Source organism: Platichthys flesus, chromosome 1 (assembly GCF_949316205.1).
Source record: "Platichthys flesus chromosome 1, fPlaFle2.1, whole genome shotgun sequence".
Classification (NCBI taxonomy): Eukaryota; Metazoa; Chordata; class Actinopteri; order Pleuronectiformes; family Pleuronectidae; genus Platichthys; species Platichthys flesus.
This window is the reverse complement of record NC_084945.1, coordinates 3,094,074-3,110,329: the sequence shown is the minus strand read 5'-3', so window position 1 is coordinate 3,110,329 and position 16,256 is coordinate 3,094,074. Positions and strand designations below refer to the sequence as shown.

Sequence of the window (16,256 nt, the reverse complement as noted above, 5' to 3'; positions counted from 1 at the left end):
CCTGAAAGTTGCTTAAAGCTCCGATCAAGTCACTCCACAGCTGAAAGAATGAGAAGCACCGAACAAACGTGTCACAGTGGATAACTTTGGAGGTCACCACGTCTCAGACTGCAGCGTCAGCGTGATAAACTATTATAAAGCTGCCTGGTCACCTGTGAGTGATTCCATTCAGGAAGTTATTGTGCTCAAACAAAAGACCATCAATCAAAACTAAAGGAAACGGCGGACAAACTTCTGTTCTCAGCGCTGAGACACTCTTAATGTCCACTAATGTTGTAAAAACCATTTACAACAACTCTAATCGTGAGGCCTTGTGGGTGTGGAGCCTGGCATCAATTTCCCGAGGCTGCTGTAATGACTGTATCCATCACGTGAGCACCAATCAGGGCCTGATGACCATTTTGTCCTAGTTTCACACTTTGTTCACTGAATGGCTGTAAAATGTGGAAACCGGAAAAAAGCTGCTCTACATCCCGACCTTACTCGAAGTGAATATGAAAGATTAAGACCTGGAGATAAAGATGGACGTCCACTACGCAACTGGTGACATCATCTGATACAAAAGCTTGACAAACCATGCGTCACTCTCAGCTGTCAATCACGTGTCAACCCGTTTTTATATCATCAAATAATTAACTGAAAACAAACTTATCAGAAACATGAACACGATCATACGTCTGTGTGATAAGAACTACCTCAAATAAAAGAAACCATTTACGACCTATACCGCAGCCAACCACCAGGAGGCTAGCAAGGTATTTTGGCTTCACTTTTTTTTGTCACCTGTCTATGTAAACAGTATTTGATTCAAACCATAGGTAGCAGAGCTTGTGTTGGACCTGTGCATCTCCAAGATAAAAACCAAAGCATTGCCACATAGTTTGAAGCACACAGGAGTATGTGTACACACTCTTTTGTCCATACAGTAGATAATACCATAAAGTACAAACTTTTATGTAAATCATAAAGTGTTATATTTGGTGGAGACATGTTCCTTTCCTCCGGAGGTTGTGATCAGTGAGAACTCTTCAGTGCATTTTAATGGGACGCAAACTATGAGCCTGAAGTGGAAAGAGAACAAACCTTTTCTCTGCTGCAAAGATTACATTTAAACAGAAGAGGGGAAAGAACTTATTCCATCCTCAAACTGACAAAAAGAAATACCAGCCTCCTTCTGTCCATTATTCCCTTCATCGGTATCCTGCTTGTATGTGGAACACTGACCGCTACACGTTACTGTGCAGAAAGAGGAATCACGTATGAACTGCCGGGGATTCGTTTGACCTGGAAACAGTTTGAGGCCTGTGAAGCTTGTGCCAGTGGCCAGAACAGTTAAACACAACAGACAACATCTTTATCACCTCAGAGAAATGACTGCTGCAGGACATAACCCCCCCCCCCCCCCCCCCGCTATAGCTTGGTCATACATTTCTTCAGACCTGACCGGAGGCTGTGACCTCAGAAAACCAATATTTTTTAGAAGATGGAAGACGTCACTGTGGATCTTTGTGGACTGAGCAGAGGCAGCTGTCTGTTGAATGAACATTATCCACGTCTTGAAATGAGCATTAAACATGAGCCTTAATGTCTTATCATTGTGTTCTCACATCTGAATACATTTCTGTGTATGGTTAATATGCTTGGTGATTAAGCCAGAGCTGAGAGGCTTGAAGCCTTTGTTATTCCTACTGTGAAGTGACATTAGCCAGCATAGAGGCCTAAGGCTCAAACTACACATACAGTTATTGCAAACTTTATATTTCAACATGCAACTCAACACAGCTCGGAGTAACGTATCTTTTTGCTGAGTAAAACATATGAATACATATTTCCACTCAACTTGTTTGAACTATGGGACGTGAGCAGAAGAAGAACCAAAGACATTCAGGCACAGATCCGGTTCAAGATGAGGACACGTTTTTTTTTTTTACATTTCTAGCAATTTCCTATGGAATCATGAATGGTATATTTAGAGGACTGATATCTATGAGACTGTGATATTTGGTGCAGCTCGAATGGTTTCCCATTAGGCCTTGGTGGAGGCCTGTGCTTTACTGAGTCCCATTATAGTTTGATATTATATTACCGTGGCAATATTATAACTTCCAGTGCAGGCCGTCCAGACACATAGTAAAAAAATCAGATAGTTGAAATACTGGAATACAAGGTCAGTATATTAGATGAGTGGCAGCTGCTGGTTAGAGCAAAAGTCCACAACTACACCGAGCACTGAAATTCCAGCAGCAACAACAGCAGATAACGACAAAAGCTAATATGTTTTAACACAAAATGCTAAAATAATCTACCGAACAATTAAGAGAGCAAACATTTAGGTAAAGAAATGAGAGCAATTAAGTCTAATTATCATCACAATGTGATTCGTTGGATACAAGTTACATGTACACATTTCTGTTTCCTGTTTGATAAGCGAGGGACACATCCAATTTCCTTTTGGCGTATCCTAACCAAAGAATTAAGAAAATTGAAAATGTAAAAATAAGGAATTTAAACCCCAGTCTCCCTTGCGAAGAAGCGAAAATTAAAGGTCCAGAAAATTGCAAATCCTTGAAACTGCGGTGAAACCAAACTGGCACCAGACCTTATTCTCCATTAAGGAGCAAACCACTAACTTGCCTTTTTTTTTTTTTACAACCATTTATTTCTCTTACTATTACTCAAGCCGGCCAATCGGTACTGCTTTAAATATCTTTCACTCAGCGTATGTGTGTGAGGATGTGCACAGTCGCAAATAACCTTCGACACGCCGGGGCCATAAAATATGTGAATGGATGGTGACGGCTCGGTGATGGGCAACTCATGGCCTCTCGTTATTAGCCGAAGCCTGCTTGTGACCCTGTGAGTGACACACACATATTTACATGCACACACACACACACACACACACACACACACACACACACACACACAAGCAAACAGCCGATTTGTCACTTCATTCTTCTCTGATTACTGAAGCGAGCGAGTAATTATGAGGGCCAGGTGAGAGCAGGGAGGGAGAGGGAAGCTGCTGATTGGGCGAAATGTGGACAGGCCCGTCTGCGAGACACACTGGAGAAGAAATAGAGAAAGAGAGAGGAATGGGAGGGGGGGGGGGGGTCGCAGTGGTGAGGATGGAGGGGGAGAAAGAAAAAGGGGAAGAGGAGTGAGAGAGGGGGGGCGGGGGGGGTACATGGGCGTCCCCAGATTCATGGCTTTGACATCTGCGTCCTTCTCGACTCGCTGGTCACAGCCTGTTTGTCACCCCCCCTTCCCCCCTCCCTCCACTCCACTACCACCCTTGCTCTCTCTATCTCCCCCATTGGTCGGCTGTGTAAGAGGGATAGAAAGTGTTGGAGGGGGGGGACGGGGGGGCAAAACAGATCCCTTCTCCCTGGATGCTGTGCTGTGCTGTGCTGTGCTGTGCCAGGCATGCAGGGACACATTTCAGGATGAAGGGGAGGTTAATGTAGTGCGGAGAATGAGGGAGCTGCTGTAACTCTCTTCTAATGTAGCTTAAACACACATACAGCTGCAGTGCTGCGGGGCCGGACCAATAACTCAGCACAGCCACGTCCACACAAACGCACACAGACACACACAACCACTGGATACATGTACAAGTGTGTGTAAAGAGACACAAGTTAAGAGGCGTACCCTTGTCTTTGTGCTGAAATCCAGGAATATCTGCTTCACGGATTCGCAGAGGAACACAACCTGGGGGCGTGTTTACCTCTGGAGCCCCAGTGTCAAGTTCCCGCCCACATATGCACTAGACCAATCGCAAGTCAATCTCCGCTGTCAATCATGACATTTTATTACAACACTAAATAACTATTTAAAACCAAACCTACCAGAAACACGAACACATTAACAAACATCAATGTGATAAGAAGTGTAAGCACCCTTTCCGTTTGTTTTATTGTGAAAGTACACTGGCTGGATTGATAGAGAGGAAGTTAGTTGTGAACTTTTATTGTGAAAAGGTTCAGTAAAATATAAACTAAGCCAAGGCCAGGAGCAACACGGTCAAGAAAGTTAAGATAAAGGATAAACTCTATGTAAGAATAATAAAGCAAGAACACGAAGAATCTAAACTGACAGAAACCTTCTTGGACGTGTATTTAGACTTTCTGCTAACATGGAGGAGGAAGAGTTTATAACCTTTACTGCAGCCAGCCACTAGGGGGTGATCACAATGTAGTTTCAATTTTGGTGAGCCGTCACGTCGTCCACCCAAATATACAGTTTATGGTTAATCCAATCAGAATAACAGCAAAACTAAAGTTCAATCTGCTCTTCAAACAGAAAAGAGCCATAGTGGAAAGACATATCATTGGGAACATGTGGTATGTTGAGTGTAATTTCATTTCAATAAACCACATCCTGGTAGAAATACTAATTGCACCCAGTGTTCCACTTGCTGAGGTCGATGGTTCTTCCTGGTTTCGAGTGTTTCCCACTGGATCCAGTGAGAGCAGCTCCGGTCGGGAGCGTCAGGGTTAAATGATCATGACCAACCAGACGTTGTCCTCTGACCTGTCACTTTCGCATTGCTCAGGTCGCCCCTCCAGTCCCCCCCGCTAACAGACCTGTCTCTGTAGGTGAGGGTGACCTTTCTCGCGAGTCCCCAGGAGCCACTAGAGGCAGCGCGGTGGAACTGCTCCGTAGTTGGGTTGCATTTGGCACAAGCCATTAAATATGGTCAGTGGCAGAGATGGAACGACCCGGGAGACTGAGCTGCACATTCAAAGAAACAAACATGCACCTACACTCTAGTCTTAGTGCACCATGGGGTTTTGATATGTCAGATATTCATCTTTTTTGTGTTGCTGGTTATACTCTACCTCTTATCCATTTCTTTAATGGTTAAAAAGAAGCCGGATCTGAGGCTAAACCATCATCGCCGAGCTGCTACTGATGCAGACTGTAAAAGTCACGACTGCACGCATGTTTCTGCTCCCACACTTCAGGCCGGCCACACAGGAGACGTGTTGTCTTTACAACAGCTGCTGTAGATGACGAGCAGCCGAGCCCCCCCCACAGGCTGGACCGTCCCCACTCAACTGTTTGTTACAGCACCTCGGAGCATTGCTCTGATCGTTTGTAAAATAATAAAAACGCATTACCTTCTCCAAAGAGGTTGTGTTTCTGCCTCTGTCCAGAAAAAAAAGCTGATTTTGCAAATTTTTTTAAAAATAAGAAGGATTGGATATGGGCCTGGGAATAATTCATTCTTGATGAAAACTAATCAGGCATATTAAGGGGAATGATATCTATGATTTCTTTTAAGCTTGCTTGAATTTAAATGGGACTGTTGGACCTTGGTGGAGTGACCTTCGATATAATTTCTGGGTTTTGTTGGATTCTACAAAAGCAGGAGTCAAGGACTGCAGCTTGCTTGTGTTGAATTTGACCGAGCTGGTAAGAAATACATGAAAAACTACTGAACTCACTCATTATTAATCAGTTATTCCAACTTTATAATGTCTGCGGAAACAAATTTGAACAAAACAATCACAAAAAAACTTTTGGTATATAAAACTAATATTAAACAATTTTATTGTGGCTGCTGAAAAGAAGAGCCTTCCCTTCTGATCCCATTAGATTTTAAATTTGGTGTCAGATCTGCCACTTGTCACGACGATGCAAAGGGGAAACTCCTTTAAATGAAGTAGAGTCAATACATGAGGTGGCAGGTCTCGCCATCTACTGATAATTAAGCATTTGGGATTATTAATGTACCTTTTCCATTTGAATCTTCTCTTGTGTACCGTGTTAAATGTATTTATCAGTCTCTAATGTGTGTGACGCTGTTTGTGTGTGTTTTTGGAAGATTTAAAAAAAGAGAAAGAGAACTTGAGAGACCAACCTGAGCCGCCATCAGCTAAGTAGTGGTCTCTGGCGTACAGCACGGAGTCCAGCATGGATTCAAACAGCAAGAAGTAACCCTGGAAGAGAGGAGAGAAACACCATTACTCCAAAATCTTATGGAAAAGTATTAAACACAAGGGGGGGGGGACGACAGCTTTCATTCTGTACCATCTGGAATCTGACAGTTCAAAGCACGTAAAGAATGCGCGCCGGCTGCAGATCCGCCACATAATTAAATTATCTTTTAATCCAACATCACTACTGTGAAGAATTCCAAATTTGCTGTGAGTGGAGTGACGTGCTCACGTGGTCCACCACCCTGCATCCAGAGGTTTGACCCTGAGCTGACCTCCTGTCCTGCTCCAGTGGACGGCACATTAACCGTGGTATTATTTCATTAATGCTGAAATTGAGTTTCCTCCACATCTTGTTGGCTTCGACCTGAGTGGCAGACACTGCTGACAAATGGCTTTTTCCACCTGCCAGGTCCTCCACCAATCAGGGGGACGCTCGAGCTGCAGCAATATGTTATTTGTGAGCACAACGTTTGGGCCAGGGTTGAAATTTATGGGAGGGGAGGTTCCCCCATCAGGGACAGGGAGGAGCAAAACCAGTACATGGATGTTTTACTGTAACTTCTGACCCATATCAGTCGTTTCACAGCGTTCACAGTGCCTGGCTCCTTCAGGGGCAGAAAATCAATGCTCTCAGTTCTGTGTTTTAGAAGCAAAGCAAGAGTGACACTTTCAGTTTTCAGTCTGGAGCTCGTTTTCCCTCCTAATAAATTCACTCACTCGTGCATGACTCCAATAAATGCAATGAAACAGCAATGAATGTGATAACAAAGAGCTTATCTAACATTATGGGTGTGTTTTAAAATTGTGAATATTTAGGAAATGGCTCTCTCTACATTTAGAAACATGGTTGTATGAATGTATGCAGCTGTACAGCGACGCAGCAGGTGAAATGTGCAACTGTGATGGAAAGAATATATCACCACCAAGGCTGATTAGAAATTAGAGCTCTACATATGCAAGATTTTTCTCCATCAAGATCGCTGCATTTATTTTTCAAAAAGTTCCAAAAAAAATTTCCCAAACAGCCTCTGTCGTGATGTAAAAGAAAATCCTGGATCATCCCCTTTAAAAGAATCTGCTCAAAAAGTGAATGTGTCCCTTCCACCAACTTTCAAGATGGTGAGGTGAGTAGTTATTGTGTAACTCTGCAAACAGACAAACGTTGGTGGAGGTAACACAATGACCTGGGTTGCGTTAAAAACAAAAAAAAAAAACGAATTTGTCCAATTCCACTTCAGTGAGGGGAACGAGGGACAAGGAGAGGTGAGGGCCAGGACAGAAGAAAACTAGTGAACCAGCGTGTGTGTCTGTGTGTGTGTGTGTGTGTGTGTGTGAGTGTGTGATGAAGTTAGAGGTGGAGAAGAGGAGTTGGGGAGCGCAGGGTGATGACAGAATGCAGTGGTCGGCTGAATAGTAATTCAATGAGATAAGAACCTTATTATTCAAATAATGACAACACTTTATCGGGGGGGGGGGGGGGGGGGGGGGGGAAGCGAGCGGCAGCCCTGATTTATAACTCCAACTCCAAAATTGTCACCATCTCTGTCATACGCCTGCGCTGATAATAATGACACAATGAGGCCGATACGACCACCTCCCCCCCCCCCTCCCCCACGGGGCCATAAAGAGAAACGTTCTCCGTTTATCGACGCCCGGACTGGTCGAGAACCAAAGTCAGACCGACGGATCGCCTGCTGCTGCTGCTGTCGTGGTCAGTTCGTGTCCTTAAGGCGGCAGAGAAGGTCGTTTTTTAAATCCTCACCCTGGGTAATTTAGAACCCAATTTCACAGGACACTGATTCACTTGAAGTGAAAAGAAGATACGAGCGTGGAGAGAGACCCTCGAAAGCAGAGTCACACCGAACTTCCATCCTCAACGTCATCACGGCCTCCCGTGTCCTGACCAGCAGCACGGACCACACACCAGAGATCTCCTTCTGGCATGTGAGGAGAACCAAGACCTGGAGAACCACAAACTACAGCTGGACTGAGGCTGATGTGGAGGTTCTGTTGGAGGTTCAGTCACAACCAGGATGAAGACACTCAGGCAGTCAGTATTGATTTGAATCCCCGATATCAAGAATTTCCCCTTTATTTCCCAATTTTTTATTAAAAGACTTGCATTACTAAGTTTATATTCAAATTAATTTCCTAGTCGTAGCTCAAATGTAAACTCAGACTGCACAATGTTCAAAATGCTGAAAGATAAAGTTAAGAAAGAGGGACAGAGGATTAGATAGAACCATTATAGCCGAGCTTAAACTGGAGCAGGGAGGAAACCGCCATTTGTTGAAACACAAAATATTTCACCTTCACAGTTGAGCTCAGACTCAGCTCATGTTGCTTCCCTCGTACTTCTGAAGTATTTGAAGTAGTTCTTCACGGGTTGTTTTACTGCACGGAACCTCCTTAATGTATCTCCTGACACGTTGGTGAATCAATACCCGTGAATCAAAGAAGTGAAGCAGCTGTTTAACACGTTAGCTGTTGAAGCTCGTCGGCCGAAATCCTTTACCAAGATTTCTCTTTTCTCCTTTTATCTCACGTCAGCTTATCTTTATTGATCCGTGCAAAGAAAAACAAGATTAAATCTCAACACCAGACTTTCTTACTAAAAAATAAATTCCTTCTTTACAGTTTCCGCCGATCGATCGACCCGTCAGCGGCACCGACAGGCGGAGGTGTAACTGTGAGGAGCAGTTTACTGTCAGGCAGCGAGGGCTGGTAGAGGCCGGTGCTCTGCAGTATATAGTCACTGTGCATTTCCATAAAAGAGACTAATGAAAACCTAATGAGAATGGGCTGGAGCAGCTTATGCACATTAACAGAATTAGCATATAAAACACATTCCCCTGAGTCGGCTCCCGCACACATAGCCACGTATACAACAACGCACACAACAACACACACAAAAAGGAAAAACGGCAAACGTACTTTTGCAGCTGTGCGACTTTCTTTCCTTTTACAAACTCTACACACAGAGCTTCTAAGAAGTAATTACTACTGCACGATTTAGAGTTTGATGATGACTACATGTCCATCGAGCTCCTGGAGAACGAGTGGCCGACAGTTTGAGGCACCAGGAGGCCCCAGGAGGCCCCAGGAGGCACCAGGAGACACCAGGAGGCCCCAGGAGGCCCCAGGAGACACCAGGAGGCACCAGGAGGCCCCAGGAGACACCAGGAGGCACCAGGAGGCACCAGGAGGCCCCAGGAGGCACCAGGAGGCATCAGGAGGTACCAGGAGGCACCAGGAGGCCCCAGGAGGCACCAGGAGGCCCCAGGAGGCACCAGAAGACACCAGGAGGCACCAGGAGGCACCTGGAGGTACCAGGAGGCACCAGGAGGCACCAGGAGGCACCAGGAGGCACCAGGAGGCATCTCGGTACAAAACCTGCATCAGCACTTTCCTCCGTCCTCCAGTACCTCCTCCCTCCTTCTGCATTTAACACACGTCTTCCTCAATTGCTGCAGATCATCATCCCTTCCAGTTCTGGAAGGGGCCACGGCAAAATAAAGGAGGGTGAGCATGCATGAATGTGTGTGTGTGTGTGTGTGTGTGTGTGTGTGTGTGTGTGTGGGCGTACGTCCACGCTTGGCTGACGGCTGTAGGCAGCACCGCTACGTCAACAAGCCTCCTCTATATTAGTCCATGGTCAGATTACACCGAATTAGCATAAACATATCATGCAGAACCCGGTGATAGATTTCAGAGTGGTAATACTTGGTGGGAGAACATGGTGTAGGTTTCAATTTCCATTTAAATCCATGCAAATAAAAGATAACAGGAAAAGATATTGCAGCTGTGAGGTCATTTGCACGATAGCCACAAGGCAATTAAAAACTGTGGCTCTCTTGAAATCAATAAGTATGTCATGTGTGTTTCTTTGGAGATAACCGTGACCTGTGAAGGATCATCCAAGTAATGCATGTTCGTATGTATGTGTTCATGTTAATGATCTTTACAGATTTTAATGATAATTGCACAATTGTTCTAAACTGGATTTAACACATAAAGGGAGATTCAATTATCTGTGTGGACTGTATTATGCGCCTGTGTTCATTGTTTTCATCTTTGGTTTAATTGCATGGACCTGGACAGACATTCCCTCCATGGCCGTGAGACCTGACGTGGCTACACAGTGAATCAAGGCGAGCTGAGAACGTTTACAAGTGTGGATTAACTTATTAAATGTTGATGACTCAATTTTTTAGGCAATCTAACCCGAAGAAACACAGCAGCCTCCTCCAGGGCGATCTCAAGGGGTCCCCAGGCCAAATGGGATAGGAGTTTACTCTGGGGTCTCCTCCCAGTTGAGCCCTACTGGGCACCCTCCAATGGAAGGGGCCCAGTAGGCATGATGGTAAGATGCCCAAACAACCCCAAGTAGACCAGTGGGATGTGGAGGAGTAGTGGATTTAGTCCAAGCTCCCTCCAGAAGTCCTAATCCCTCAACCTCTCTGGAAGGGCGAGAGAAAAACCTCATTTCTGCTGCTTCAGTTTCTCATTTTCTGATCTATAAACTTTTCACCCGAATACTAATGAACATATACATTAAAGGACAACACAGTTTCACAGGCAGCTGGTGGATGGCAGTAGATGTCACGAGCAGATAACCGGATATTTAATACAGGCTCACATCTTTTCCCCCCAAGGCGGGAATTTACTGTTTGGACGTTGGAGAAGTCACCGTCACATGAAAACTCATTCCATTGTAAAGGTCAAAGTCGAAGACAGCTGCATGAAAATAAAACAACGACTGCCTTTGTTTGCCTTTGAAATAAAAAAAAAGTTATAGCTGTAAATTCACACAAACTATAAAAAAAAAATCCCAAAACCCATTTGCTGGTGTACTTGTTCACAGGCCGTTTTTACATTTATCATGTTGAGGGGAACAAGGAGGTTATTTCTCTCCACAACAGCAACGTCGACTGAGTGATGCAGGATTATTGGTTTGGGGTTTTACGAGGAAGTCTGAGGAACACATCAGGTCGTCAGGCTCCGTGTTCCAGGTTTACTCTGGTTGTTTTGAGCATGTCGGAGAAACGCAACAATGCATTTTGGATGTGTGCAATAGACGGGTATTGGATGTGAGCTGAATGACGGATGAAAGGAATAGAAATATGGAGAAAATATCTGTAAAACATCTCGATAAGATGAGTGAGAACATTGAGCTGAAGACGAATCACAGGTTCAGGGTTCGTCAGTGAAACACATTTGAACAGAAACAAAGTTGATATTAATATAAAATCTGGATGAACCAGCGTACAAATCACTTTTTCTTAATTTCTGCTCCATCCTGTCTCTCAGTGTGGCTCTATCTGAAAGTGTGTGTGTGTGTGTGTGAGAGTGACAGTCAGTCAGACCCGAGGACAGAATGACTGATGACTACCACCTTCTTCTGGGGCAGGTGAAGCTCTGAGTACTGATAATGAGGCTAAAGAGGAAGGGCTGCCATTAATTTGACTTCAAGACGCTACCACACACACACACACACACACACGACTCTGACAGTGTGTGTGTGTTTGTGTGTGTGTGTGTGTTTGTGTGTCTGTGTGTGACACTTGTTTTGTGATCAAACTACGTTCAACTCGATTAAAAACATCTGGGCAGCAGAGTTTTGCATGTTCATGGTTCCTTCAACACTTTTATGATTTAGAACTTAACATCCACTCACTGATCAAGGACACTTGACCTTTGACTCTGTCCCATGAAACTATTATTCTGAAATCAAGTTCCCTAGATTTCTGGTGGGATGTGATTGGTGGTTGGATCCACTTGTCGTGTGCTGACTCTAGTTTAAGAAACAATAGTTTTGGTGAAGAGCGACTCTCCTCATGTTCGTGTGACGGTGCCATTAAACACCATCAGGCCAGCAGGCCCGTCCACCTGTGATCGATCTGGGACTGCCAATCTTTAGTTAGTCTTTGGAGAATGCGACTCTTCTCCTCCTCCTCTTCCTCCTCCTCTTCCTCCCCCCCCCCCCCCCCCCCCCCCAGGACTCTCTCTTATCTGCTCTGGACTGTTTGTTTTTCGTTGTGTCAAGAGAGAGAGAGGAGCGATCAATGCACTGAGTTATGAAATGACAGGGGTTCTGCTGAAGGCAGTCTCTCAAACACACGGCAGACACTCATTTGCCCCCTGCTCCTCCTCCTCCACCACCACCACCACCACCACCACAGATGCACCACATCCATCACCCGTCTCTGTCTTTCGGCGCCATAACCACCGTGTGTCGGCTCAGTCCAACAAGTCTGACAGCCGCACATCAGTCGCAGTAATCCTTTGTTTGTGAACCATAAAAGCCCTTAATTATCAGGTCAGTGACTCATCAGGTAACTAATATACTTTAAGGTTATCGCTATAAAACGACAACATGCTGGCAGTTAGTCTTCATATTCATTATTTCTAACATTTGCTGTTTATGATGCCATTTCACTCGATTGCACAGATGTCAATACTTGTCCGTAAATACACAATCATACAAAACATTGAGTGGAAAAAGGCATCTGAAAAAAAATGGCTGTTAAATTGATTAAAATGTAATTAAAGGAATACTTTATCTGATTTCCTGTATTACGAGGTGGAAGATGAAGAATCAATCAATCAATTCCCTGAAGGTGTCGGACGTTAAGCTTCTCATCGGTTCAATACGTGTTGTGCAGATCAACGTCTGGATTGATGCAGTTTACAGGTTTTCATTTCAAAAGTACAAGAATAATACGTCTTCCAACAACTTGCAACCAAATTAGTTCTCATCTATTCATCCATTATCAGTACTGTTGATGCTTTAAGGGTAAGAGAAGAGGCCATCGCTAACACTCAGCCATTAAGATGTAGAAGACTACTGCATTAAGGGAATAGGCTACATGTGTACTTTTATTGCTTAAAGTATATTTAAAGCAGGTACTTATTTACTTACTTCTTCTTCTTACTTGTACTTTAAAATCAATGTTTGAGTACTTCCTCCACCACAGGTGTTTGGACTGCGGGAGGAAGCCAGAGTAAACGGAGCGGCCTTCAGGTTCGAACCCATGACGTTCTGGGTTCCGTTGTGCAGCAGCTGAACACTGCTCCACTGTGCCGCCCCGCCTTATTATCAAAATGTGCAAATATCATGATTGTCGGGCTGATCCTGGATCTGCCTGCTCATCCGGATCTGCACCAGTGAGGACAGGATTTTCAAAAATGCTGCGCTCTATGTGTAAAACAGCCTTTTGGGGGGGGGACTTACTGTCTCTCTACAATGAATACATCTTCAAAGTTCTGAGCATGTTTCACAGAGTGCCTCTCACAACACGTTCAATCACTGCACTGTACAAGCGATGATGGATGAATGTCATTCTGGTTTTTCTTTCCTCTTCCAGTAAAACCAGGGCCTCTCTGTCTCCAGGCATTGGTCTGTAGGTTTTCATTTGAACAGATAACTGACGAGTCTGTTATTTCTTTACTTACGACTCTAAACTACCAACTCCTTTGTGTGCAGCTGTTTGAAAAGGTTGAGTTTTTACTAGAAATGTACTTGGACTCTGATGAACAGAAGAAACAAAGGAAGTTCATCTATTCTTAGATAATCCCACTGCACACATCCCTTACTTTGCATTGACCCAATTAGGGTGTGTGTGTGTGTGTGTGTGTGTGCGTGTGTGTGTGTGTGTGTGAGTGTATTTTGGGAAAGAGTCAGGCCAAGGTATTAGTCAAAGTCACAAAGCATTTTGATGCCGTTTCACTTCTGTGATTTGACAAATATACAGATTCAAGTGACAAGGATGTTTGGTCATAATGCAGGAAGGGAAAAGAGCAACTGAACCAAGAGTAAAACAAGTGACCTCAAAGTTATAATCCTTCATGTTTCCATTCCAGGTTTTTATTCTATACTTGAGGCAGGAAACTCTTTTTGCGCAGTAATTCTGTCAGAAACGCGACAGAGGAGAAACTGCTGTACCTTATTAGAACCGCGCAGCCAGAGGAACTCACAATGAATGAATCGGCCTTTTAGCTGCATGTCGTGAGAAATAACGACACCACACAACCGACAGCAGAGCTCAGTAATCTACTGCCACAGCCTCAGTGACGGATACATCGTGTTTCTGTGACTGGGCGCAGAGCCGTGGCTGTTTCACATGCATGCACCTGCAGTGACTTATGTAGAAATACTTCATTAAAATATATATAAAAACGACTAGATATAGTTGTACGAATATCACAGCTCTAAAGCAGCTATAAGATATGAATGAGAAACTACTTTACATTTATATACAAGCTGTGGCTCCTGTGTTTTTGCTTTATTGGTGTTTTTTTTTAATTCATCATGGATAAAGAAATCTACTCAAGAGAAAGATCATTAAATAAATAAAAAAAATTGAAATGCATTGAATGGCTGAATGTTTTGAAAGTAAAATTATGTCTTATGCTTGTTTTAAACTATTTAATGGTTTTTTTATTGGTAGAAATGTTAAATTGGAATCTTCCAATTAATGTTTGGAAACATTTCAGTTGAAACAAGAGAGGTTAAATGATATCCTGCAAGATTCGTTCAAAATTGGATAATGAATATGAATTAATGGTTAATTAGGAACCAGTCTGCCTAAATGGAATTTTGCTAATTAACATTAAATCAGTATTCCAACTTTTAAACAAACCCTGAAAACACACAATGGATCTACAACATGCGACAAATCTGAAAAATAGATCTGATGCTAGAAAATAAGGGGAAAAAAGAAAATCACATCCCAGAGTGATGACATCTCCGGTTCCTCCCTGAGATAATAAGACGCTGCCCGGCTGTAAGAAGCCATTACAGTGTAATGCCTTCGGAAGCCATTCACACCGGAGAGAAAGTGCACTCCCGTGACAACTGTCATTTTTCCATTTTGCACAGGCAGATCGGAGGGCAGCTTCTGAAGCCCTGGCCACTCTGAGGAATGTCTGCCATCTCTGCCGTGATGAGAAGTGACTGGAGGATTCTCAGATTTATTAGCGCTCTGTGAGCCGATGTCATCCGAGATTACGCCCCCTATCCTTCACCGTTCCCACCGGCACGTCACCCGCCGAATTTCAATTTCCCCCGGCGAGAGGATGGGAAGGCTCTGGCTGGCGACCCCTGCTCGTGACCCTGGGGTTTCACGATGGATGGGGGAGGTGGAGGGGGGGACAGATACGGGATGCTCATGAATTAGGGATGACTTCAGCGGTGCGTTCAACTTTGGCCGTCCCGCCTGTATCGCCACAGAGGATCTCCCTGATAAATGGGCATCAAGGGGAAGGAAGACTGCTCCTCACTGGTTTGGTATTCAGAGGAGGTCATGGTCGAGTTTAGGCCTCTGGTCCAAACATGCATCAGTGCTGCTGGAGCCTTGGATTCTGGCCACTCAGGACCCATCACAGCTCCAGTGTGTGTGCATATGAACAGTGTGTTCTCGAGTTGGCTGGAAAATAAGTTTCCAGGATGTTTTTCCTTCTGGGCTTAAGATTAACCTGAAAGGTACATCCATTTTTAAATATATTTTAAGATCCAACTACAAAATTGAAGAACTGGATATTTGAATGTGGATCAATGGGATGTTCAGGGTGATATAGTCAAAGGGATTCTATAAAGTCTGCAGACTGAAAGTTAGGAGCACTCATTCTGCACCCAGAAGAAAATGTTCAACTTTCGACTGAGGAGTCTCTGAAGTGATGATTTGAGAAAGAAGATAAACTTAACAAGTTTTCTCCCCTTTTGTTTGAATTCATGAAACTCCTGAAATGTAAACTTCCCGAATATCGATATATTTCAACATTCAATTCTCATAAGCGTTTTAGAAGTAGGAGGCTTCAACCTGATTGGCTCTCATGCATGCATCCCCCCGCCCCCAAAGTGCGTCTGTAAACAAGGACTGACCATCCACTCGGAGATGATGATGTCCACCTTCTCCACAGGGAGGCTGATGTCTTCTATGCGTCCTTTAATCAGAGTGATCTTGTCCTCCAACTGGTTGGACCTGTGGGAAACACGCAGGAGTCAAACCAATTTGACATCATGTAGCAACAAATCATTGAGACTTTGCATTGACTCTGTGTGCACAGTTACATGGTCGGGTCCATTTGTCAAACACACATGTAAACGGACATGTTCTGCCCCAGGGGAGAAGATAGGGGGACATGTTAAGAGACAGACACTGGACATTCATACAACAGGATGACAAACATACTCTCCTTGCAGCCTTTGTCCACATAAGAGGCATTTCTATAGTGTCTCATGAGTTGTGTCTTACGTGTTTGTCAGAGAGCTATGAGCTCTGCAGTTCACTGGACCGATTTCTTCTCAAA

General features: G+C 44.1%; 1 protein-coding gene across 1 annotated transcript in view; it reads right to left on the bottom strand.

Moving 5' to 3' along the window:
* The window catches only part of prmt3 (protein arginine methyltransferase 3), a 45,558-nt gene that overhangs the window by 19,782 nt on the left and 9,520 nt on the right, over positions 1–16,256 (bottom strand). Inside the window, exons 10-11 of the mRNA XM_062392443.1 lie at positions 15,829–15,928; positions 5,867–5,945 (exon numbers count right to left, since the gene is read on the bottom strand). Coding sequence (XP_062248427.1) covers positions 5,867–5,945; positions 15,829–15,928 — 179 coding nt within the window. The remainder of the gene's footprint in view (positions 1–5,866; positions 5,946–15,828; positions 15,929–16,256) is intronic.